This window comes from Pogonomyrmex barbatus, unplaced genomic scaffold (genome assembly GCF_055798465.1).
Source record: "Pogonomyrmex barbatus isolate J1 unplaced genomic scaffold, ASM5579846v1 scaffold17, whole genome shotgun sequence".
In the NCBI taxonomy this organism is placed as follows: Eukaryota; Metazoa; Arthropoda; class Insecta; order Hymenoptera; family Formicidae; genus Pogonomyrmex; species Pogonomyrmex barbatus.
This window is the reverse complement of record NW_028297113.1, coordinates 1,207,129-1,234,004: the sequence shown is the minus strand read 5'-3', so window position 1 is coordinate 1,234,004 and position 26,876 is coordinate 1,207,129. Positions and strand designations below refer to the sequence as shown.

Below are 26,876 nucleotides of genomic sequence, written 5' to 3'. Positions count from 1 at the left end.
GATTAGATTTTCGGAAAGAGCAACTCTTTTTACCTCTAAATACTCGTTATAATCTCTAAAAATTTTAATTAGAAACCGAGTTATATAAGAATTTAAAACAGAAAAGCGCGTAGGAGTTACTTGGCTGACTTAATGAATCAATATATAATATCTAATGATATAAATAATATCAAAAGACTTTAAATAACAAAGTTATTTTGAAAAGCACAGATATGAAAGTACTTCCTCGTAAATCGTAAATATCCTATCGTAAAATATTGGAATAAAATGCAGATGATTAGCTCTTCTCATTTGAATAAATTTTAATATAATTTCATTCGTACGTCTTACGAAGATTACGCTTTCAATTTCCAAATGTCCCAAATTGCCTATTAGGATATTTTTGCATGCATATTCCGTATTCGTCCTTAAATAGAAGTTTTAAGGTCGCTGCACTGCGAATCGAAGAGTTACAAAATAAAATAGCACGAAAAAATAGCACGATAAAAGCTAAGTTAGATTCTCGTTCACGCTGTAGGTACTCTGTTGGCATACACCTTGGTATCCACGTGCGTGCTAATACTGCGATACCAGCCGCACTCGACCAATCTTGTCGAATTGCTGCCGCAGAGCTTGCGGACGCCGTGTCGATCACCCACGAAGGAGACGCAGGGAAACGGCCAAGTGGCTTATGGCAAAGAGCTCAGGCCTGATCAGCTTACGACCGCGTTGAACTCGGTACAGACGTCTCAGTCGGAGCTCACGACTACCAATAATGGGCAGCGTATTACGGTGAGATTGTGTCTCAATGTCGATATATATATATATATATATATATATATATATATATATATGGATTACATCGTATTTGCCTCCGTCGCCGTTTTACAATTACAATTGAAGAAACTCGCTCTCTCTCTCTCTCTCTCTCCGCTTCGGCAAACGGCTTCTTTTCTTCTCTCGATTTCTACTTAGCTTTGTTCCGGCAATTGTTTGCATAACGCGCTCGACATTTTGTTTAAATTGATTACTTATGATATAATAATCTTAATAATATCTAATTCTCTCCCTTTCTTCGTTCTCTCTCTCTCTTCACATTTCGATACGATGAAAAATCTTTTGTTAGACAAGAGCAGAAACTTGTTTCCTTCAATATAAAATTTTCAAGCTAACGGCACGCCAATCTTTTTTCCTTTTACTACATTTCTTCCTCGTTGCTACGTCAACGAACAAAATTGGATCAACCGCGAGGTAGAACGCGGGAATGGACCAAGATTGCGCAATTTTTATATTTGCGTTCGCACGGCGTTCCAGGTACGGCGGGTGAGGAGGTGCAACAGCTCATCACCGGACTCGGATGACACGTACGGCGGCGAGGAAGACGAGGTCGGACTGGGTAAGGACGATCAGTATCTCGTCAGCGACAGGACGGAGAACAAATTCTACGGAAGTGTGCACGCAGCTGCGGCCGCCTCGAGTTGCGGTAGCGCTCATCAGTATCCCGGAAACACGCCAATCATAGGGCCACCATTGAATTATCTACAACGTCGGCTTCAGGTAGTGATCGATAATCGAAGAGCCGAAGGTATTCGGCTTGGCATGGAATAAAGATCATTCCGATCGTGATATTTCGAGAATAATATATAACAGGATCCTGTTATCCGATTTATTTATCACGAAATGCTTCGCGTTAAAATTTTACGTAACACATCTCATACCTGAAATATATATATGCATGTTTTTAGTATACATCTCTCAATGTGAAAATGAAAGGACTGTTTTTCGAAAATTTCAGCCTTTCAAGAGCAAATTTATTTCATAAAAACTTTGGAGTTTTGGAACTTTGATATAATTAAAAATTCCGATTGTTTGCTAATATTTAGAATTCTCCTGATTTAGTCAATCGATATCTGAGATACAATAATAGACGAAACTTTAGCTATTATATTAATATGTTTGACATGTAATGAGCTTTCGATAGAATTTCAGAATTTTGCCCTAATTTATTAATATTTAATCGTCGATTAATATCGAAAATTAATTCGAAAACATAAGGTAATGTGAAAAATATAAAAAATACTACAATTGTTATAAAGCTAATCGTGACGTTTTGTAGGCAGCACAGTACCTTTGTCCTGCTATATTCCCATGGGTGGACAGAGGTCCTGCGACAGAGGCGTCAGGACGTTACGTCATGAAGCTTGTTGGGATCTTATATCTCTTGATCCTTATTTTTGATCTGATTATCGTCTGCGGGATGGGTGAGGAGCCAGTTATACAATTTTTATATTAATAAATATAATTATTTGTAAAACTGATGAAATTAATTTTATAAATTGTTTCCTAATCTAATCTAATAAGAAAGAAAGAAAAAAAAAGAATGCATGTGTAATGAATTTTTATAACTTGTACGCTAAGAAAAAGACACATAAAACATTTCCAAGAGATAACATATAAGGAGATGTATATTTAAATAATTCGAAAAAGCTTTCGAAAAAGCTTACTCAATGAATTTCACAAGTCGCTATAAATATAGCTTGAGAAACATTTTTAATTTTTCTTCTTTTTCAGGTAACATGGGAACATTTACAACGATACTGCTATTCTTATTTCTCTTTGCCATAATCGGTGTACTGCTCGTCATCAGTAGAAAGCCACAAAATAGGTAGGATTGTTTGAATCCATTATTCCGCGTAATTCGTAAAAACTGCGAAACGATCTCGAACGGTCTAAGCGTTAATTCCCTGCATTTCCCTTTTTGTTTTAGGAGCAGCGTAATGTTCATGACTCCAGGCTTACCTTTCGTCCCTGCGGTCGCCGTTACCGTTAACATTTATCTCATCTTCAAACTCAGCATCCTCACCTTGGTCAGGTTCACGGTCTGGATGATTCTCGGTACACATTTATATCACACAACCAAAATATAAAACTTATAATCTTTTATAATTTTACAAGCTATTAATGGATGGAGATATTTATGAACAAAGGCGCGACTTGATTTGATTACATTTATTCTTCGTTATTTAATCATTTAATTCTATGCGATTTTCATCCTCCTGTGAAATCTCGAATGATCAGTCAAATCAAATTGTCGCTTGTCGTCTGCCGTCAGGTTTCATCATGTACTTCCAGTATGGTATCAAAAACAGCAGCCTGGAGGAGGCAAACGCGTCGGAGAATGTCGACGACATCGTCGTCGGTAGCACGGCCGGCAATATCGAGCTGACCGTGACCGATCACCACCAACGACAACAGCAAAAGCCATACACGCCGGATCGTAGCATCTACGAGAGCGAGCAGCTGGACGCGTTCGGCCAGCCGGTGTTTGGCAGCACAAACTTCGGCGGTACGCCGAATCAGCAGCAGCAGCAGCAGCACATCGGCATCGGCGGCCATCAGCAGAGGCAAACGGGGGCGGCGGCGAGCGGCCATCGCATCGACCAAACCGCGTCGACGACGAACAAGACCCTGTTCATTAACCAGGAGAGCTTCCCCACCTGGGACGATTGAGGAGCATCGCGCGCGGTACCGAGAACGGATATTAATGTATACACTTCACACGAATAGAGAGGGAAAGAAAGAGATATTATTATTACTACTATACATCCCTGACACGTTGGCACGTGCGCGCGTGCGACTGGCATCGGATGATTGGCGTCGGTGAAATCAGACTTCTCGGAGATCGCGGTGTTTTCGAGATTCGAAAACGCGCGAGAGAGTTGCGCGAGCAACTCCTTTTAGCAGATGAGCGATTTAGCTTTCGACGATCAAAGTTCAATGCGCTTAATAGGAGCAAAAGAATTGTTTTAAAAAAATGTCCGTAAGATATTCAATATAGATCCGATATGATTATCTGAAATTAAGTTTGTGAAGTATAAGATATAAATTGAACTGCAATTAATCGACTGGTGGAAGACTAGTGATTCTTTAGAGCTAATTTTCAAACTCTTTTAATTCTTTTCTTATTTTATTTTAGAAAGGAATTTTTTATCATCAGAATCAAAGAGTGCTAATATTTTGTCATTATAGTGCTTATCGATACTTCTTCTTTTAGAATTAAATTTATTCTTTTATATTTTTTGTGTTATTAAACGCTGTTTTAATTTTAAACGAGTTTTTGATTAGATGCTTTTTGACACTGTTATAAAATGACTATGAGGAATAAATTGGTCACTTTGAAGATGCCGTTTATGCTCGATCGTTCACTCGAAAGTTACATTTTTCTTTAATATGCGCGACAGAAGTTGTCAAAGAAATTTAATCAACAACAAGTAATATAAACAAGGAGGCCAAGAGCCGCGATACTCCGAGAGTCGGACTTGTTGACTACTATTTGGGACGAATGTAGCAAATAATTTTGCGGCAATATTTATTATTCTAGTTATAGTACCGTCGTTGACGAGATCGCAAGAAGTGGAGAAAAGGGGGTAAGGGATGAAAATAGGACAACGAGTTGAGAGGGTAAAGGCAATGAGAAGGATGGAGGGAAAGAAGGAATGCGGGGAGAAAGATGAAGAGACCATTACCATTATTAGTATAAGGCGAAATTTATGTTTTCCAAGAGAGCGTTCTAACTGCTAATATAAGTTGAAATTTATCGCTAGTCCGCGAGTGCGAGACAAGAATGAAATGTGTCGTCGGAACAAGAGAATGAATGAAAAACACAAATGAGAATGAGAGAGGGGGGGGGGAAGAAAACAAAAGAGCGGAATAAAATAGGAGGAAAAACGAGGTGTGCCTGAGAGAGTAATGAATAAAGAGTATGTTTGAGAGGGAGAAGGAGAGGGGGAGAGAGAGAGAGAAAGAGAGAGAGAGAGAATCCGTAGAAGAAAACATTTTATCGAAGAAAAAAGAAAAAAAACAAGAAAAACGTCATCGTTTGCCTAACTTTAGTCTTTCCCGAAAAGAAGAAAAAAAAAGGAAGTTTAGTCTAACATATTATAATCGTATATCTAAGCTTACTACAATACTTACATACGTCTTACCTCGAGTAAATCCTTTGATTATTAATTTACACGCAATTTGTATAAATTATCTAGTATTTAAGCGCGCGTCGCCTCCCAACGACAAAGGACGAAAAACTGAAGGCGAGTACGGCTAATCGAGCTCGCTGCGAGAAGATTGGTTATATCGAAAGAAGAAATTGGGAGTTTACAGCTCTGTTTATTTTAATAATTAGAAAATCAATTTTTCGTTCGGAATTGAAGTAAGTTTCAAAGAGAACTGGCGGGGCAGAGGCCGGACGTTTAAAAAAGTTTTAAATAGTTTTAACGAGTTCTCTCTTTCTCGAGAGCCTCTGCCGATTTCATCCAATTTCGCATTTCGGGATTGAAACGATCGGAGATTAATGGGAGACGACGCGAGATAAGATTTCATTTTCGTGTACATATCTTCGGTGTTTCGAGACAAACCGTTTTCTCCGTACGTAAGTGCACAAGTCCGTTGTGCTTCTCTCTGTCCGCTAGTGTGTTCCGCGCGATGAATCGAGGATAGCCTTTCGACCGAGGTAATTACTCCCGAGGTAATTAAGGTCGGGAGAACGCGCGGCCGTGTCTCCGATACGAAAGCGAAAATGCACTCTTGCCGCCGCGATTACTTATTCACACCACGAGTGGAGCTCCAATTAGCCTGGGTCGAGATAATTCAGGAGAACGCTGTGTGTGTGTGTGTGTGTGTATGTGTGTGTGTATGTGTGTGTGTGTGTGTGTGTGTGTGTGTGTGTGTGTGTGTGTGTGTAGCGACAAAAGATAATCCTCGGCTTGGTCTCTCGATTATTCCCTCTGTTAGCTTACCTATCGCATTTATCAATTTCGAGAGATCAATCGCGATGATAAAACCCCCCCTCGCGATGTAACATGCGAAATATTCCAAGTTCCAAGGAGGGTACGAAACGTACGACATGCGACCGTAATAAAATGCGAAATTGCGCACGAATTGCGGAATCACTTATCGATCGCGCATTGCGGAACAATCAAGAAATGCAAGCGGAAGGCGGCGCATATTTTGGTCGTCGGAAATTTATCGCGAGGTCAAAGTACGCGCGGTTTGAATCACGCCGCAAATGCTTTGACACAAATAATTTTTCTCACCTCAAGATTAATTTTCTCGGAAAATGTCCAGGACTGCCGTACGGCCGAGTGTCTTCGCGTTGTTGTATATTTATCGTTGCCGTTTATTGTTGATCGCTGTTTAGCCACGTTTTCGCACGTAACGGAGACACGTGTCGTGCATACTATTCGACGTTCGATCGTGCGATCTTCCAGGCGAGCGTCGACGCGTCGCGACGCGCCGGTCGCTCGAACGCCGGGGCGGGTCGTTGGCAGGTACGACGACCAACCCCCTCCCCCTCGCGATCGCTTTCGCGAAAAACTGCATTTCTTCTCGTGTCTGTAATTTACCTTCGTCTCCAGCTGCTCCACTTTTACTACTTCGTTAGGACGCATCGTCCGCAATTTCGTGGGCGAAAATCGTCCTGCGGCTCTCGAGTCGCCCACCATTCCGCGTCCCTTTTCCAAACGTGAACGGCGAACTTGACAAATGAGGCGATGACTAGAGGTGGCTAGAGTGCCAACGATCGACAAGTCATGCTTCGGACAAAATCATTTCGAGCCACGGCAACAATGTTATCGATGATTAAATTATGATTAAGTAAGTCGAGGAACGAAATGTTCAGCGATCGAGAGAAAAAAAACAAACGAAGGAAAAGAATACTTTTAAGGCGCTGATATTATACAAATTTTTCAATTTTCATCATTATATAAATTCGCGCTAGTCGTTACTTGTATATCTCATTATATTGCCTCGAGGGTGAGTTTCAATGCCGATCGTTCGCTCTAATCTCCCCTTGAGTTTATCGCGTACGGGTCTCTCAGCGGAACCGGTGGGATTCCGATTAATCTCGCGAGGAAAAAGAAAAAGAAATGTTATGTACCACACACACACACACACACACACACACACACACACACACACACACACACACACACACACACACACACACACACACACACACACACACATCTATATATTATATATTATATATACACGTATATTCTCTGTGATCGAAACTATATATCTCTAACGACGATAAACGTCGATCGTTTCGCGTTCCAAGCGTAAAATTGATTCGAGGATCGAAAGGGGAGATACTCGCTACAGGGGCAGGTCGAGAGCTTGGTTCTCGCTTTTTATTCTCCACATATCGATCGGGGGTGATCCTTTCACACATATCAGTCCTGCATACATTCGCGGCGCGCGATAGTCGCGGAATGTGGCGCGATAGTGAAATTTAGCCTACGCGCACACTGACGACGCGTCCCGTAGAATACGTGTAGTACTTTGTACATAGAATACTTTCTACACTGTTCGATTTTTTAGGTGATACACACATATCAAGGTGGTCACAAATTCGCATCTACTCTCGCGGTCGCGAGGCATTAATTAACAAGGTTGGTATCCATTCTCCGAAATGGATCGCTACCTTTTTCTTCGCTCTTTATCTAAATTCGACTGAAAATTAGAGATTGAAACTCTTTTAGTTGTAAACCAAATTTTTTTACTCAGGTTAATATAAAAGTATTTCGTATTCGATATATTCAAGGACTGCGAAAAAGTTGCGTCCAAAAGTAAATTTTTATTAGGAGAAAAAAATTTAAATGGCCAAATTTTCTGGTCCAATTTTACTAGATGAAGCGCAGGCGAAAAATTTCGCGTTTGCAATGCAATTTACAGTACATCCGTTCCTTTTCTTTTTCTCATGATCCTCTACCCCTGTAATAATGTCGCGGATATCTCAGGAAACTGTTTATTTGCACCGAGTCTACGTCACCGTGATGTCACTCGCGAAAAAATTTGAATCATAAATCCTATACAATTTATAATTCAATACACTTACGTGACACTTCCTTGGTACGAAATACAAATTTGGAGACCTACTAACAGTAAAATAATAACGTCAATGTTATAATTTACTTCTCAACAAATGTAATGTAACACGTAAATGTAATATAACACGTGTATTATGTAACAGGGTTTGTTAAATGGGAAATTACAACATTAATGTTACGTTATTAGGTTTGGTTATACATCTTATGTTTATATTAAAAAATATTGTTGACCGACTTTGAGATATCAAAAATGCGCTTTTTTGGAACAAAACTAGCGATCAATGCATATTTTTTTCTCGTTTACGGTGACGTAACGCATATTGCGATGGGAGCAAAATTACGGTGCTCTGGATGTCCGTCGCAGGACCGTGTTTAATTCTTGACGGACGGGAGTTTACTCTGTGAAAGAACAGTGCCTGTACACATCTCTCCAGACGTTAGACGAGACGTTAGAGATCCTTTCCTTAAAACGGACAAGCAGGTGTGACGATTGAAACGATGAAAATCTGCTGAAGCTATGTAGAAGCTATGTCAAATTTATAAATTTATTTTTACTATTTATAAATAATTATTTATAAAAATAATACAAGTAAAAATTATTTGTATTGTTTTTATAAATTTATATTATTTATAAATTTGATTTTTTTTTTTTTTTTTACTAAGAGTCATGACAGTTTTCAGTTCATAAAATTACATTTTTCAACAGCGATATTTCGAGTGGTTTTTTTTAATCGATGAATAAATAATGATTTTTGACCGATACTTTTTTCTGGATGAAATTTTAAAGTCGATAAATATTTTATGGTCGGCATAGCTTTCTTCTTTGGCTCAATAAATCAAGTATACTATCTACGCGAATAACATTGTTAGACAAACAGATTCATTGAGATTGCGTGTCTCGATGTATCTCAAGAGGATAGAACTACACGCGAGACTAATAGCAGAATGATGAGGAGGACGCGGCGTTTTGCCCTTTTAGTTAGTTTTTCGTATTCTTAGATAGGAGGAAATGGCCTATTGCGCAAGATGGCGGGACGACGGCGATCGAGATACAAACCGCAAATTAAGATTTAAGTTAAGGAGTGCTACGGAAAGAAAAAAAGCTCTGCCGTTTGCAGACGGGAGAAACCGAAGCAACCGACGTCCGAGAGACGTTCGCATGGATGTTCGACATGGATTAGGATATCCATCGGATAATTCTCGAAATGTTTCGAAATGTTTAATTTTTGGTTTTATATCGAGACCGGCGGGTCTTCCCGCGCAGATGTCACGTGTGTACCTTGAAGTCGCAGCGGAAACTCGCTGCGGAATATCTTGAGAGTTTCGACGGCTGTAAGTTGAAAGTATTAGCTCCCGCGAGGAGGCACGACGCGGAAAAATATCGCACTTTCAGTCGAGGAAAGTGGCGGCCGCGGCGCAAATCGCGGCGCGCGAAATCGTCGTTTGTTTCTTCTTCTCCTCGGACGAGGGGGGAGGGGGAGGGGAGGGGGGAGGAGGGAGGGCATGTATCTCCGATGTGATATGAAAAATGAGAGAGTAGCGTAAACGTAGGCGGCGTTACTTACCGTCGCACACATATACTTGGCAATAATAATATTGGTGATTTAAGTAATTGTTTTCTTCCCTCTCTAAACGCGATTTGTGCGCGAAAGGTTGACTTGTGATAACTCGCGATTCCTTTTTTTCTTTTCCGTTGGAAGTGCGATATGCTAAACGATAGGATAAGCAATCAGTGGCTAAGCGGTTCGTCTTCGCGATATAATTACGCGAGCGCGTACTCGTATAAATGTACGAATGCAAAAGCTAAAACGAAGATATACGTTCCCCGTAGAAGCGAAGCGTTAAGAACGACCGAGAGAGTCACGCATCTTATCTTCTGACGAAGCTGATTTTTAATAGAATACGATAGAATACGATAGAATATACGTCTGCAGCGTCGTGCACACAGAATTACGTTGCAACTTACGAGCGAATCAGCGCAAAAGTTATTTATTTTCAATTTTCCCTTCTCTCTGAGACCCCACCCTGTGCGAACGGACGAAAATAACGAAGGAAGATTGTATCGTGTTCTCGGTGAATCCCAAATGGCGTCCTACCAAATATTTCGTGTGTGCACAACGGCTTATATTGTATGCAGAATCAATAAGTTCGTTTCTGATGATTGCACATCGCAAGGAATTGGGTTCCGGTGCGCGCTGCGCATTGCAATATCTTTATTCGTCGCGGACAAATGGCGGACGACGTCGTGCGAAAAGCGAGCGGTATATTAATATTAAATTAACCGGTAGCGATTTCAATCTTCTATATAAGCAATCTCGCGAGACGTGGCGTGACGTGGCCGTGCGCCTCGCTCACAATTCTACGTCGCTCTTAATGCGAGACTCCACTGTCGGATTTGCAAGGGTGCATCTGCGAGTGTTCCTACGAGTCGTCCCTCGGGGCGAATCGATTGGGCGCTCGCGTGGACGGATGGACGGATGCGAACGACACCGGGAAGATTCGAGATCACGAATTTTCGAGGAGAGAAGGTTAATGCGTATGGTATCGTCCGACAAAAAATGGAAATGCGTCCTTCAACGTCGGAAATTCCGCGAGAATGCCGTCATTAATTGCCATTAAAGAATCAGATGTAAAAAAAAAAAAAAAAGAAGAAGAAGAAATCTTTCTTGTCCTTAATAGAAACGAAGAACGAGGAAGAAAGAGAGGAAAAGAGGACGAAAGGAAGAGCGTGAGAAAGGAAGAAATAGAGAGAGAGAGAGAGAGAGAGAATGAGAGAGTGAATGATGCATGTGCGTGACGATATACTTTTTTCTTTCGGGACGGTCGGGTGGAGGGCACTCGAGGTATCTCGGGAAGATATATGCGCACGAGAAGGACAGAATTTTCCATGTAATATATATATCCTTACGTAACTATATACGTTGTTTAATATTGATAAGGATCAAAAATAAAAGTGATTATTCAAAAGCTAAAGCGACAGATATGATATCGTTTATTATTTCCTAGACATGTGTGCATGTATGTATGTATATATGTATGTATATGTGTGTACGTGTGTGCTTCACCGCGTGAATGACGTGTAAAATATGTGTAAAATATAACTATTCGATCCCCGTCGTCATCAATATGAATCAACGTCTATCTGGATCCAACGGTTCCGCATAATTTTCATCCTCTTTTTGTTATCTCTTACATTTTCTTTTTTTTTTTTTAACAGCTTATGAGATATTATTTTGCGTGAGATATTATTTTAATTTTAATGTTTCCATATATTTTCGCTCTCGTGTGTGATAATAAATTTAAAACTGCCATATTAATGAATATAAAATTAGAAATAAAAAAAAATGAAGGCTATTTGCGCGGGATAAAATACGCAAGATAGAAATACGATAAAAACGAATATTCTGATCAACATAGGCAGCCTCAATCCGTACGTTAAATTAAACTGAGGAAAACAAACTATTTTTAATCTTACGGTGCTTGCGTAAAAAAATTGCGAAAGACCTGTTATACGATTTTGAAAAAGGATCATGAGGAAAATTCGATCCATATTCAACAACTTCAATATAAATTACGTAAATAGAGTGTTTATTTATAGAGAGTTAATATTTAAACATATGCTTAATATAACATAATTTTTTCTGTGAATATAACATAATCATTTCGTCTGTTTCACTAGATCATACAAGTAAAAAAATACAAGTAAAAAAAGAGCGATATAACGAATATGCAAAGCGAAGTAGTATTGGTCATACATCGCTCGTTGTCAAACAACCCGCGCGATACACCTAGTAATTATCGATTGTCATTAAACAGACGATATTTAATAAAGCTCATTTTGGACAATCTATAATTTGCATCAGATATCAAAATAGCAATTTATTTGTATTTTTATGTAATTTGATTTCTTTTTTTTTTAATGCATTTGCGCAGTATGAAAATTAGTAGTTAAAATGATTATTAAAATTTTTGGCACTATAGACTACTGTTTAAAACCTTCCAAATTAAATTCAAGAGATCGATTAAATATGGATCAATTGATTTTGATAATAAATATCATATCTCGGTCATTAAAAATCGAGCGCGTAAAATGTTGTTGCCTTTGAAATTCTTGACTCATCGATCTAATACAAGTTGTTACAAGTTGGAACACGGAATTATCGGGCAGTGATACATAAAATATTCGAGGAATCGTCTCCCAGTATTTTGATGTAATTTCATCAGATGCTGGTTGCGCACGTCGCGGTAAAAGACCACTAGACGTCCACCTTCCACATTCGAGGCGACTTACTCTCGTCGATACGAGGAAAATGTCAAGGCTCCATTCCGCAGAGCTCGAAGCGAGATGCTCCTTTCCTCCGGTACACAAACATCCGTGTTTTTCGTCTTTTTCAGTGATTCCTAGTGGGACAAAAAGAAAACTCAAGAGAACGTTTAGAAAGAATTACATTATGTTCCATCAAGAAAAATGAAATTTTATTTTGCCTTTGCTTTAAAAAAATTTATAAAAAAAAGATTGAATCTATGTAAAAGATACGTTTATTAATAACAATAAAGAAGTCCGAAGTTATATTACAAAGATTAGAGTTTAATTCCGTTAAAATCAAATATTAGAGAGTACCTCTTCGCTTAACAAAATGCATTTAGATCGCAAGAAAGTGTTACGTTAAGTACAAATTATATTACGCATATCGTCTCACTGAATAACAATAGCATTAATAACAATTTCTTATGTAAATTAAATTTGGCATAATTATTGCAGCATAATAATATGAATTATATAGAAAGACATGCTTCCAAGAAGCATAGATAGAGCTAGTCGCAGATGACATTTATCTCTCTTCATTCTGACATTCATGTAGATCTAAGATAGCGAGAATTCATTTTTAAAATATATTATAAACGTGAATAAAGTATCAACTACGGTTACTGTATTGTAAGTAGAAAGAGGAAATTTAGAAATTGATGTAAAACCATTTTTTTGCTTACGTCCGTCCACTTCAAAAATAAATTTTTCGTTTATATTTATCAGGTATCATCAATTTTTATCGGAATTTAATTTTAAATGAAGTTGCAGGCATGCGCAGTTAATTTTAAATGATGATTCAGATATTATATGAGCTATCGATCTGTTTTTCTAATTCCGTCGTGCGTCGCATGCAAAGTTAAGACAGAAGAACGCAGGAATGAATGAACCGCTCGAAAAAAATGGAGCAACGTGTCGTCTTTTCGAGTTACGATATGGATGTCACTTCGAGAAGAGGACGGGACGGCAAGGCGATTTTCACCGGCATCTCTGGAACGAAGATGCGGCAATCCTCTCCCGCTCTCATCCAAGTGTGCAAAGAGATGATAAAAGCACGCCGGGCGACGGCGCGTCGTAGTCTTCCTTTCGGGATCGGGCCAGAAGGAACGTGAACGCGCGAATTTCAACGACGACGACGAGTCCGGGATGGCCTCGAAACCGATCGTCCGTCTGCTAATCGCCTGCGGCATTGTCGCCGCGACAACGTGTGAGTAAGAGAGCTTACCCTCCGGTGTTGTCTCTCACATTTGAGAGAAAGACGAAATGCCATCGTCGTCTGTCCGCCAATCGACTGAGGAATAGGCAAACATATAAAAATCGTCATTTCTCTCACGTCCGCTTTCCTTCTAAAAATAGTGATGCGAGCTTTTCGCAAGGACGCCCGAGTGTGACATTTTCTCAAATTTTTCCTCTGTGTACTTTAGAAAAAAGATCCCTTTCTATTCGCGCAAATTAATTCTAATTTTAATTTTTTCCAGCTCCTCCTTTTCGTTTTGTCAGCTGTTTAAAGAATTAATATTTGAGTGTGAAATTACGTCGAGTGGTTTAAATAAACTGAGACAGAGAAAGGGAAAAAGAGAATCAGTTATTACATACCTTACAAATCAAAAAGTACATGTTATTGTAATTTTTTAAAACCGAATAACAATTAACATTCGAATTTATTTCTGATCAAATGCAAAACAGCATAAAAATTATATTTTTTTTATTAAATTTATAAATAGCGATAATTTAATTTACGAAGAGCAGATTTTTAACGTAACATTATGTAACGTTATGTAAGTAATTACGGTACGTAATTTAGACGGCTTAAACAAGGCTGGCTAAGCTCCAGGACGCTTAGGAAATTTGTGTACATTCAATTTTATAAATGCAACGCGTCCTGAATAGTAGTTTCCCATCATGTTATTATATGTATGCTCAGTCACGAGCGCATCGGTGATTTGTATGCGATGCGCTTGCATACTGCTGGGGAAATGAATTTTTAAGCTCAAAACTTGGACATGCGTGAATATTAATCTTTTGCTGTCGTAGTTAGATTAAAATAATAGATCGTAAATGTAAGTCTGTTATAATGAAAAAAAAAAAAAAAAAAAAAAGGATACTTTTGGTTCTTTTATTTTCATCACGAGTGAATAATATAGTATAGTGTGCGTTTCTTTTAACCACAGAAACCCTCTTTCGGACAAAAGAATCTGTCGATGGATGACATTAATGCTCGTCTTCAGCCTAACGACGAGTAATCGAATTTGTAATCAGCGAAACTTTCTCTCTCGTCGTTTGCACTCATTACCTTGCGCAATTTCTGCCCCGCGAAAATAAACCTTTTCGAAAACGGTTTTCATTCAGAATCATCACCGACGTTTCTCAGCTTTTCAAGAAAGCATTTCGGGATATCGGATTTCACCCAAATGTATTTATATCAGTTTTTGTCTTCATTGCCATTAAGAAAGGATGACACATAAAAATTTCTCAATAAAAATTTCTCCAAATTTAATCTCGTTGTTATATATCCTTTAAAAATCCTCACTGATTTTATTTTCATTTCTCGAAATATGTTCTCGAGCCTGATTAGGCCTGACTTGATTCCGCCTCCAAATCGTTTACAGGTGCATTACGTAAGCGATGCGCAGGTAACAAATTAATGTATGCGGTGTCTTCATAGAGGTCGAGCGCCAGCGACCGCCGAACTTTCGCTGTCGTGCGATAATCGCGCGCAATGCATTAAACTGACTTATTAATATCTTCTGAACGGTCTCGTCTGGCGAGTTTTGTGAACATTCAATTAAATTCGTCGTCTTGGAATCGTTTTAATTCTGTGAAACATGATAACTAGAATTGTGACAGAGAGAAAAAAATTCTTTCTGCGTAACATTGAGCTCACGTAACACTGAGTTTTTTGCCTGCCTTAAGAGTATATCTTGAAAGAAACGTTCAAATCAATTAACAATTCAATTGAAATCATTTTTAGCAAAACTAATTTATTTTACATATTTTAATTTAAATTTAATTGTAAATTGCAAATTGTCTGACAGATGCAATGTCACGATATAAATTATTATTGTGATTTTTTTTTTTTTTTTTTTACATTTCAGCACTCAATCAAAACAGTAGATTTTCAAATCAACTGTTTGACAATCAGTTTAATCGCGATCGGCAGCATTTATCGCCGAAAGGTGGCTCGTCAGCATCGTGTCCGGAGAGAAATGGTCGCTACCCGGTGCACAATCAATGTGACGCCTACATCGAGTGCATCGACGGGATTGCCGAGCAGAAGTTGTGTCCTGAAGGCTTGTATTTCAATCCTGAGGCGCGCTTCAACTATCCCTGTGGATATCCGATCGACATAGATTGCACGGGCAGACCGAATTTACGTGAGTCACAATCAGAATCACATTGATATGATTATTATAAATTTTTATTAGAAATACCTTCTCATAGATTTTCTAATAATATGGTTCAATCCATCCGTTTTTATTCATTTAAAATTTAATTCTTTGCTACTGAATTTTTTCAGAGCCGGCGAATCCAACCGAGAATTGTCCCCATCAATATGGTTACTTCAAGATCGGCGATCATCAGCACTGCGGTCAATTTATGAACTGCGTGGATGGTAGGGGTTACGTATTTGATTGTCCGGAGGGTCTGGCCTTCAATCCGGAGACCTATCGATGCGATTGGCCGGATCAAGTGGCAGATTGCGACGCCGAAAGTTTTCTAGGTTTTCGCTGCCCGGAGGTGAGGAGCGGTCCCTTCTTGGACGTCGAGACTAAGTTTTTCCGCAGTCCTGCCGATTGCCACCACTATTACATCTGCGTGAACGGGCGTCCGAGATTGCAGAATTGCGGTATTGGAAACGCCTTCAACGACCTCATCGGCAGTTGCGATGCCGCGGAAAATGTCACCGGCTGGTAAGTGATATATATTTAAAAATGTTTTTGTCCTTTGTATAAAATAAATTTCTTTTCTCTTTATTACCTCTAATTAATATTTATAAATTTATTGTAATTGTACAAAACACATTTTTAAACAGAAAATAATTTACAAGAATTGCCAAATATTTTTCCCTTAAATAATGATATTTATTGTTACGTAAATTTAAAAATTAAAAAATTTTTATCTTCTTCTTTCACACGACAAAATTATTACGTTCTTTCTCTCAATGGATTTTCATTTGATAGAATTATTGGAAATTATATTTATAATTAAATACACAAGCAAATATATTTAATTTAATTTAATTTAATGTGCTTTTTTTAGCGAACACGAAGCAATAGTACGAACTACTCCATCATCGTATCAACAGGCCAGGCTTTTTTAAATTCAAGTAGGAATGGACATTGACGGTGCAATAATTTCAAAAAAAATCAAGAACTGTAGTAAATTTTAATATATGATACGATGTTTTTAATGATAAAATTGCATATGTGAACGCAAACAATAATTTGTATGATTTAAAAATACATTATTCTGATTAAGAACAAAATAGAGAACGCATTTACTATAGATGCGCAGATAAATGATGTATATATTATTATCTTAGCTTAAGTTATTATATTTAACATAAAATATATATACATATATTGTAAAAAATTTTTAATAAATGAAACTATAATAATAAATGTTTATTTCTCAGTATATACCTTTTACAGTTGTTTTTACAACAATATACAAGATTATAGTATATTGTACTTGTATTGACTGGCTACTATTAGTATTGTAACATAAAATAAATTTTAATTGCAGTTATATAATTAATTCGAATAAATATTTTATTTAATAAAACACAAAACGTGTTAATAATTTTATTAAAGAATTTCTAAAAGAGAAATTTTTGTTACTAAAATTTGTTTATTAAAGCTAGCATAGCATGACTTTAATAATGTATTTAACGACTGTAGGTAAATTTGTTTCGATGTTCTGTTTCATTAAATGGTATTACTTCAGAACATACATATTTAACAACTGAAGATAGTATGCTGCCAGATTGATACTTCAGTTTTAAAAAAAGAAATATTTGAGAAAAAAAGTGTTAAAAAAAAAGAATTTCCTAAAAAATTTTTTATAATTAAATAAAATTGTACTCCTAAAAACAAAGACAAATTGGAAGAATATTATGTGTGAGAAGAGTAATTTAGAGATTACTCTTGCAATTAGATATACACGAAAATATAGAGATATATATATAAAGAGAGATATAGAGAGTGTAAAGAGAGAGGTGTAAAGGATTTTTCAAAAGACCAAATAAATGTTACATTTATACAGAATATACAATTATTATTGACATGATACAATTACTTAAAAAATATATAATAGATACAAATTTGGATAAGTGTGTGAGTGTATATATCATTGAAACGTGCACGCGTGCACGCACAACATATATACACATACGGGATAATTATTAACTTACACGTTTAACACGTATGAATTTCCTAAATTTTATCTAAAATAAATTGCTAGGGATGTCCGCAATAAGTTCATAAAAATATATATATATATATATAAATATATATTATATAAATATATATAATATAAATATATAAATGTATATATGTAAATATATATATATATATATATATAAATATTTATATATAAATATATATATATATATATGTATATATATATATATATATATATATATATATATGTATCTATATATTTTATCTACGGCTGACTTAAAAGGCGCTCGTAATGAAAGCGCGCTAATTAGTAGTAGGAAATTAAGAGCATTTACGAGAGGTAACACGAATCATTTAATCGGCATTATGCTACATTCAGGTGTGCTGCAGGTTACGCTTGACAGTAAAATGCAATGTGTAATTGTATGTACCAAACATTATGTAAACCATTATGTAAAATGTAAGCCGTCCTTCTTCTTTCAGCTCACTCACATGTCGTTATAATGCACCGATTAAACCGACGATTACATCTTACACGTTCGTTACGTCGAGATATCTACGTTTCATCGAGCTACCTTTGTATCTAAATGTTTGAGCAATGATATTTCATCTGATTGCACTTGCGATACCCGCCATAACGTATTAATTCGACGTATAACAATAAACGATACGATCGTCTTTGCCTACGATATTCGGTTAATATACTCCGATATGTACACGATAATTAAAATTATTTAAACACATGTAAAAAATAAAGGTTCGAAATTCTTTGCCCTAGATATTTTACACGAAATTTTAGGAAGACTCTTCTATCAAAAATACTATTTTTAGTTGACTATTATTATTTTTAATTTAGTGAGTACAATGATTAGTCGTAAAATATTTTTTATCAAAAATATATTCGACTTTATCTCAATAAAATTATTTATTCAATTAAAAGACGGAATTATTTAACAATTTTGTTATCGCGCTGCATGCGAGCAAGACGCCAAGAACACGGATAAACCGTGAAGAATATATAATTTTCTTCGGCAATACTCGGCAATGTTCAGAAATTCACGTTTCGCGCTTCTGAATTATTCGCACAAAGAGCGATTAATCGCGGTTAAAATTGCTTTAGTCGCGCAATTATCTCCGCTTAATGTCTCTCGTGCCAACATTTGCTTCGAGAACAACGTAGGAACCGGACTTCTTCGCTCTCTCACTTAATGCTAACGATAGGTGCGACTTTTCTTCTAATTTAGATGTGCCTCCTCGCTTCCCTCTCTGATCCGATCGACGACGTGCGGGTCGATCGGATAGCATTAACTTTAATAAGTGTGAATCCAGCGCGAGGCGCTATGGCAATGGGCTTAAGAGAAGGAGGGAGACCTCTTCTTCTTCGGGATATTCTTGCGTATTGCATGTTAAAAAGAAAAAAAAACGAAAGAAAATATAAATATACTAAGGAGTCCTAGAGGATTCACGAATTACCAAAATCAACGGAATTGAGGAAACACGAGATTCGGAGAAAACACACACACGGCGGAGGACGTCTCCCTTTCCAGGGGGACCTCCTCACCAGGAGCGGTTCCGACACTTCCGGTTAGGCACGTCGTGACGACAGCTCTGCGTCACCTCGTCGAACGTCGTGCCCTCCTCGCACACGAACCGGAAGTCCAGCACCTGCCGCGAGGTGAAGCCGGGCGAGCAATAGTGGAACAATCGACAGTCCCTGGTGTCGCCGTAGAAGCGATACATCTCTTTCTCCAGGCAATTGAAGCTCGCGTGCTTCCGCATAATTACGGACTTCCGGCCGTTTGGTCTGACGATTACAGCTCCCGTCGACGTGACGGAATCGGTGTCCTCCGCTTTAGGCGAGACGGTCGTCAAGATGGAGACCGGTGTCGCGCGTTCGGGAACCGGAGGAATTGAAGAGACCGAAGTGGTCTCTACGATATCCTCTGGATATACTTCGAAAGTGGAAGTTGTCATGGAAGTTTTCGCTGCTTCAAGATACTTTTCAGTACTCGAAGTGATCTCGGCATATTCGTACGTCTTTTTGGACGGTAACGTCGTCGGCGAGACAGTCGTCGTGAGAATTTCGTCGCTCTCTTCCGTCGTGTCTTGAAGATTAACATCCATCGTCATCTTTGTTGTCCGCTCTGCAGAAGATTCGAGGGTAGATAATTTGAATAGAGGGTAAGGGGTGAAAGTTTCGATCGTCTTGATCGTGATTGCCGAATCAGTGCTCTTTGAAGAGTTGGCTGAAGTGTTCTGTTCAGATGGACTCGGAAGTTGATCTTCCTTGTCTTTTTGATCATTCTTTGAAGGATCGAAGAATATATGATCGTTTGCTTCCAATTTAGTTTCAAGGACGTTCTCTTCACTTCTACCAGATTCCACCGCTATCGTCGTCGCTGCTGACGTCGTTGCTGGCGTTGTCGTTGTCGCCGCTGTTGTTATTGTTTCCGTCATTTCTGTCATCATTGTCGATGTTGTCGTCGCTGCCGTCGTCGCCTCCGTTACCGTCGTTTCCGGCGCCATTGTCGGTGTCATTGTCGTCGTATCCATTGCTTTTGTTACTTCTGTCATCATCGTCATCGTCACTGGCTCCGTCGATATTTCTAAATTTTCCGTATTTAATTTGTCCATAGTGGTAGTAATAATAGTAGTAGTAGCTGCAGTGGTGATAGATGGTTTTCGCGATAAAGTAAGCTTCCTAATTATCGGCTTTGGTGCCAATTCGTTGTACGATTTGGGCGGTTTCGCCGGTTTCGGATTGTACAGGCCTAATCTCGGTTTAATCACGACCGAATTTGGAGTTGTCGTAGGAGGAATGTAAGCATAAATCCTTCTATTTCCGGTAGGCTTAAAGAGTTTCGGTGGACGAAGGGTAGTGATAGTCGTTGGTCGACGAGTAATTTTTGGTCGAGGAGTGGTAGTCGTAGTCGTAGTCGATGTGCTCGATGTCGTCGATGTGGTCGATGACGTCGTAGTGCTTGATGAAGTCGTAGTTAAACTTGCAATTTCATGAAGATTCTCAATCTTTGTAACACCCACCGCATACTCAGTTTGCGTTTCTGCTTCAGCACTGTCATCGATCCGTTGCGTTGTTTCAGTCGTATAATCAAGCTCTTTTACCGTCGTATCCTTTTTCTCTTCATCGTCTTTCTCTTCGTTTTTCTCGAAATCGTTTGGTTCTACCGTGGTTTCCATTTCCTTGTAATTCTCCGGTTCATAATTATCGTCGATATAATCGTGTGCATTGCTTTCATCGGATGCTGATGTCTCCTCTGTCGTCTCCGCATCTTCCTCGTCATCTGATTTCGATAATTCATCTGTAAATTTTAGAACACCTTCGGTACTGCCTCCGGCATCCTCGGTCGAGGCCGCAACGTCCTCTTGGGAATCAGTGTATTCCTCAGAATTCGTGTAATCCGCGAGCGTTATAGAACTCTCAGTACTTTCTGATTCCTTGTAATCCTCTTGAATGTTACGTGTATTTTCTGCGGATGATTCCGTTATGTCCTGATATTCGTTCAATTCCTCGGAAGCTTCCACTTCTTCGCTGTATCTTGTAGTTGAACGTTGCACTTCATCTAAAACATCGGTGCCTGATTTCTCATTTGCATTTTCGGGATAAGATTCTTCTAGCTCCGAGTTGAGTTCATGAGAAGTCACAACTTCGTCTTGCAAGTTTTCTTCGAATTCTCCGTTATTCGCATTAAAATCATCGTCTGATTGTTCATTGGAAAATTTTTCTTCTTCGGATACACGCGTGACTTCCGTCAATCCGGCTTCTTCTTCTACACTTCGAGGATTTTCAATGAAGGTCGCATCCTTTTCGTCATTTTGCGTGTAATTCGTCGATTCCGTTTGCCGTTTCCTGTCCTCCCTTTTATCAACGCGTAGTTCTGAATCTATCGCGCGATTGTCTACAATCTGATGTTCGAACGATCGTTCTATCTCCTTATTCTTGCCGGCGTGGTAGCTTTTGCCATCTTGCAAACTCTTCGAATATATTGCGTCACGTTGACCGATCGCCCTCGTGCCTAGTTCTTTAAAAGTTTGTGATTCTAAATTGTCACCGAAAATGTGGCTATCGATTTGCTCCGCGACATCCAAAAGTGCAACGGATGGGGTCATGGTAGTGGTAGATGTAGTAGTAGTAGGAGTAGTAATAGTAGTAGTTGTAGTAGTAGTAGTAGTAGTAGTAGTAGTAGTAGTAGGAATAGTAGTAGTAGGAGTAGAAATAGTAGTTGTAATTGTAGTAGTAGGAGGAGTAGTAGTAGTAGTAGTAGTAGTAGTAGTAGAAGGAGGAGGAGGAAGAGGAATAGGAGTAGTAGGTGTAGTAGTAGTAGTAGTAGTACCAACAGTAGTAATAACAATAGTACGAATCGTTTTTTCGGTAATAGGCAATTCTTCCACATCTTTTCCTGACTGAATTGTTTCTGCCGCTTCGACATTATCCGTTCTTTGCTGTTTTATTCTCGAAGAGATGCGCCTCTTCGACGACCTAGATCTTAAGCCCTTCCGCCTCGAACCAGACTTTCGTTCTCCGGAATCCTTGGCACTCTTTCGCTTGATCGTCTCATGCGGAACCGTCGGTTGTCTTCTCTCGCCGGCGACGGAATTCAATTGCTTGTTTGATTCATCTTTTGTCAGGTATCCCGCGATGTGTCCCTTCTGTGCAACTTTCTCGTTAGTCTTCGACACGTCTTGCGTGCCAGATTTCGTTTCCTCCTCGATGATAATCTCGATAGGCGCGTCAGTCTTTGCTTTAGATGCGGCTTTCACTTTGAAATCATTGTCGGAATCGAGTATTATTACGTCTATAACGTCTCCTCGAGATTCGTCTTTTCGAGGGCGAAGAGTCGTAGATTCGAGGTTAATTTCTAATTCTTTGAGAGATTTTTCTTTATTTTCAGTGTTAACTTTGACATTTGAAAAGAAATCTGCGCGACTCATTTCCTCATCTTTATCCTCATTTTTATTTAGATTCAAATATTCTGACGCTTCTGTGCTCAAGTCTCTTAAATCATATCTTTTTATCGCATTGTCTTTCTCCTGCTTTACAAGAGTTTTATCAAAAATTTCGCCATCTTTCACAACGCTTTCGGTATTATTTTTAACTTCTTCAGCACTTTTACGGAAAGAATCATCGTTTTCTTCGTTGCTGAATAAAACATCTTTGAATTTGATTAAACTGTCTTTAATAGTCTGGTAATCAACTTCGGCATGTGCTCTTCTCATCGCGTTATTTTCATTCTGAGGTAATTCACTCTTCTCTATCACTTTGAAATTTCTGCTTTGATCATTGGCCACCCCATAAATAAAGTGGAAGGGTTGATCGAGCGACCGTTTCTTCCGCAAAACTTTTATTTTTTCCGTTGTGGCTTGGCGATTTTTGCGAATTTTCGGAACATCGCGATAAAAAGGATCGAATGATTCATCGCCTTCTTTATAGTCGTCGTAGCTGGCCGGTATCGTTGGCAACGGCAATGTCACCAGTTGCGTAGTGTTTAGGGGCCTACCGGACTCGTCGCTCACGCTCGCCTTCGCTGTGACGATAACTCGGGATTGTGATGGTAGCAAAGGTGATGGATTCTGCACAATTCTCTGAATATCCGGCGGTGGCAAATTGATGGTGATCTGATGATGTTTGAGCTGCGGCACCGTCACGCTCGGTGACACATGGATGTGTTGGGAAACCTGGTGAGTGACCGACTGCGACATTTGCAAGGGCTTCGGCGAAGACCTCGGTGTCGGATAGAACGATCTGACGGTTGTTTCGACGGTGGTCGGAGTTGATAGAAAATTGCCGGGTATTCTCTGTTGTTGCTGTTGTTGCTGCTGTGACGTTTGACTCGTCTTCGTCTGTACCGTTCGGGATGAGGTCTCTTGCTGGCTCGGTAACGGAGATATCGCCAGCTTAGAAATCTAATATTACAGATAAAAAAGAGAGGTGTATCACATTTTTGTCACATTTCTATCAAAATAAATTTCGCTAAATTTAATTCAAGTCGAGACTTAAATATTAAAATAAGTAATTGCATGCCTAATTGTTTGTATATATCATTATTATAAAGGAATATGCAAAATTGGGAAAATTTTGTGATACAAAAGCAATCATCGTGAAACTTGATATAGTATGACAGATATAATAAAGTAATATGAAGAAATCTAATCAAAATTGAATGACTAAACGAGTGAATCCTGGTTAAAAATTAGAAAATGAATCTGAGATGGATCGTATGGCAGCAGTGCCTACTTGTCACTCATACAATCTCACTTTGGCAATGGAATAATGTTGTTTATAAATGGTTCACTAAACAATCATTGGCAATTAACAGACTAAATTTGTACAAGTGCGGTAATCTTCAGTTACCATCGATCCATCATACTATTTCCCGATCTTCTGTTGTATCAAAAAGTTCTTTTCAGAACTCGCAGATTGATTATTTTGAAGTTTTCAGTTTCCTCAGTCTCTTCACATTTTTTTCATTCTCCTAAAAATTATGAAGAAGTGAATATCGACAATGATAAAGAAAGAAAATGGATAAAATCCTGCTAATCATTAATCGTCCATTTTATCAAATTGTATGAACTAGGCATATTTTTCATTCATGTATCCAACAAAGCTGCTATGTTATAAAGAGTCATTCATGAACAATGTTATTCCATTGACAAAGTATGAGATCGTATGAGTGACAAATGGGCATTGCTGCCACGATCCACATCATCTGGTTTTTGATCCACTCATTTATTCATTCGATTTTGGTTAGATTTCTTCATATTTTACTTCACGCTATGTTTACGCAAGTTTCATGACGATTGGCATACTATAAAATTGTCCCAATTTTGCATACTCCTTTTACGTGATTAAATATCCTGCGTGTACCTTGCCTTTGTTGGCCGGCTGTATCGCCTCCAACGTCCTTATATCCTGCTCCTGATCGTTGTCATCGCGATAATCGGTAGTCTCTCGCGGATTGTTGCTGTGGACGGTGAACTGTTCGGTGGTGCTCGCGATCCCGTGATTATGAAAGATGGGGTTGATCAAGGCCGGGCTATTCGCGTTGCTGTTAAGCAACGTCTGAATCGTGGACGACGTCGCGTGGAATAGCGGCGTCACGGTCGACGGTTCGTTATGAATGATTTGCGGCGGCGGGCCTACCGTCGAACTGTATCTAATCTGGTGGATCTGCGGCGGGGACGGTGGAGGTGGAGACGCTGGTGGAACGGTGGTCGAGCTTACAGCGCCTTGATTGCTGAACAATTGATACGACGTGGCCTGATTGCTGGCGCGCTCGCCGCCATTGTGGAAGATGTACTGGTGATGGTAGCCGCCGTTCTTGTCGTCGTACAACGACTTGGACTGGCTCGTGTGCACCTGCGGGAATGGCGGCTGTGGTTGATAGTGCTGCGGATAGCCGGCCGGATGCTGGAAGGAACCGCTGGCGGCTGTGGTGGACGGTTTGCCGGGTCGAGACGTGGTCGACGTGCTGGTCGAACTGGTCGTGCTGGGTCGCGCCGAGGTTATTCGCGTCTGGTGATCCTCCACCGAGTCGATCGGTAGATCATCTTCATCTTCGCCGTTCAAGCTGCGAACAACGGAGGAAATGGAGGATGTGTAAAAAAATTTGAAATCGAACGATCGATCGAGCGATGGATCGTGATTATTGTCTCGCGGAAGCGTGACTTCCCAGCAAACGGAAATTGGATTGAAATGGATAAAAATGAATTTGTGTGGTCATTGCCGAATCCAAATTCTAGATTTTTTTAATCCATTTCCACTCTCAATTAAAGTTTAAAAATTCTTTGAATCCATTTAAATTAATTCTTTAATCCATGAAGTGAGATTGAAACTACGAGATTCCTATGCTGCCAATCTAAAAAAGATTACACGAGCTATGCAATCCGTTTTAATCTATAAAATATTGGGATTGAAACAGAGTGCTTCCTATCCTTTCAATCCAAAAAATGTATTAAAATGAATTAAAATGGATTAGAAATTTTCAATGCATTTTAATCTATTTCCGGATACTGAATTCTTGTGGTAGGCGGTTTTGCATCGATTTACAAAACTAGATATTATGCCGATATTACGTTAGATGTATCACTGGCCAGTGATTTACAGACTGCGATGCTTGTCCCGATACGGATATCTTTATCATCATGTCTGCGCGTTGTATTATAAATTCTCGGAGGAAAACGTCGTCATTAGCGAATGCTCGAGCGTTGCGACGAGCAGAAACCCGATTCATTCCCGAGCGTCAGCGGGGTCTGGTTGCATCGCGAGATAACTCGCTTCGAGGTAACAACCGTTAATCGTCAGACAACGCTGACAGATGATAGTAATGTATAAGGTGCTTGACGTTGGTCAAGGAAGGAGAGGTTAGCCTCCGGGGGTAAAACAAGCGGAACGGAGATTTACTGTCTACCGAAAATAGAAGCTGTCGAGAGAGAGAGAGAGAGAGAGAGAGAGAGAGAGAGAGAAATAACTAAGCTGTTTCGTTGAACGGCATATAAATTTCATTCGTCGTGACAGTTAATCGTTATAATTTTTATCTGCATCTCAGAGGGTGGGGAAAGGGGGAGGGAGGACATCAACATTCCTGGGATGCCGAACGAAGAAAAGTCGAAAGAAATATTTATGGATGTACATACACGCGTATACATATCTTTTACATGCTAACAGCTTCGAGTTTTCGTTGAATTCTTGAGATATACATATGTATGTTTACATGTAAAAATATACATCGCGAAATGTACGAACGTAGAAATTGGAAACGCGCAAGTATAAGATACCGAATACGACTGTACCGTTTCATTTTCACCGCGCGAACATTACATGATCGTATTTCTGGGAGTCTTGCTTTGAATATTGCGTAAACGGACTGAAGCGAAAAAATGTAGCAATCCGCGAAATGCCAACGAGAATTTCTGAAATGCGGCGACTCGACATTACTTCATGTACGGGGTGTACTCGCGATTCCTGCACAGGCAGGTTCATTTCTAAATTTTCATTGATATTTTAAGGTTTTCCTTTTAATTCATTGCAGCCATTGTAATGTCAGAAACAAAAAAACACATAATAAAAATGTTTGCAATTGATAAAACAGATTTGTAAAATATACTAAAAATTCTTCTTGTTTTGATAATCAATATGTAAACATGAATTGTGCCTAATCATATCTATTCCATTCGATTGCAAACTTAATCGATTGCAAATTTATTTTATCAAGAAATATTTTCAATTTGTGTTTTTTCGTTTTGTGTACCATCAGTCCAGATAGACACGGTAAGTCCACGAGAATT

At 38.9% G+C, this 26,876-nt stretch overlaps 3 protein-coding genes across 6 annotated transcripts in view; 2 read left to right on the top strand and 1 right to left on the bottom strand.

Moving 5' to 3' along the window:
* Nucleotides 1–10,838, top strand: part of LOC105431032 (solute carrier family 7 member 14) — a 96,764-nt gene extending 85,926 nt beyond the window's left edge. For all 3 annotated transcript variants that reach the window (XM_011644948.3, XM_089074490.1, XM_011644949.2), the window contains 6 exons: nucleotides 518–771; nucleotides 1,294–1,536; nucleotides 2,096–2,240; nucleotides 2,551–2,644; nucleotides 2,747–2,874; nucleotides 3,092–10,838. In XM_011644948.3, the coding sequence (XP_011643250.2) occupies nucleotides 518–771; nucleotides 1,294–1,536; nucleotides 2,096–2,240; nucleotides 2,551–2,644; nucleotides 2,747–2,874; nucleotides 3,092–3,489 (1,262 nt within the window). In that variant the 3' untranslated portion in view covers nucleotides 3,490–10,838. The remainder of the gene's footprint in view (nucleotides 1–517; nucleotides 772–1,293; nucleotides 1,537–2,095; nucleotides 2,241–2,550; nucleotides 2,645–2,746; nucleotides 2,875–3,091) is intronic.
* A 140-nt stretch (nucleotides 10,839–10,978) lies between these two features.
* LOC105431033 (protein obstructor-E) lies at nucleotides 10,979–16,793 on the top strand. Its single transcript, XM_011644950.3, has 4 exons — nucleotides 10,979–13,378; nucleotides 15,267–15,545; nucleotides 15,689–16,082; nucleotides 16,432–16,793. Exons 1-4 carry the CDS (start codon nucleotides 13,318–13,320, stop codon nucleotides 16,490–16,492), a joined length of 795 nt encoding a protein of 264 aa, XP_011643252.2. The 5' UTR covers nucleotides 10,979–13,317; the 3' UTR covers nucleotides 16,493–16,793.
* A 1,001-nt stretch (nucleotides 16,794–17,794) lies between these two features.
* Nucleotides 17,795–26,876, bottom strand: part of LOC105431034 (uncharacterized) — an 87,178-nt gene continuing 78,096 nt past the window's right edge. For both annotated transcript variants that reach the window (XM_089074467.1, XM_089074468.1), the window contains exons 6-7: nucleotides 24,457–25,159; nucleotides 17,795–23,495 (exon numbers count right to left, since the gene is read on the bottom strand). In XM_089074467.1, the coding sequence (XP_088930593.1) occupies nucleotides 19,131–23,495; nucleotides 24,457–25,159 (5,068 nt within the window). In that variant the 3' untranslated portion in view covers nucleotides 17,795–19,130. The remainder of the gene's footprint in view (nucleotides 23,496–24,456; nucleotides 25,160–26,876) is intronic.

Coding starts and splice junctions, on each gene's coding strand:
- LOC105431033 (XM_011644950.3), top strand. CDS start 13,318: ATGGCCTCGAAACCGATCGTCCGTCTGCTAATCGCCTGCGGCATTGTC. Junction 13,379..15,266: donor CATTGTCGCCGCGACAACGT/GTGAGTAAGAGA, acceptor TTTACATTTCAG/CACTCAATCAAAACAGTAGA. Junction 16,083..16,431: donor GCGGAAAATGTCACCGGCTG/GTAAGTGATATA, acceptor TGCTTTTTTTAG/CGAACACGAAGCAATAGTAC.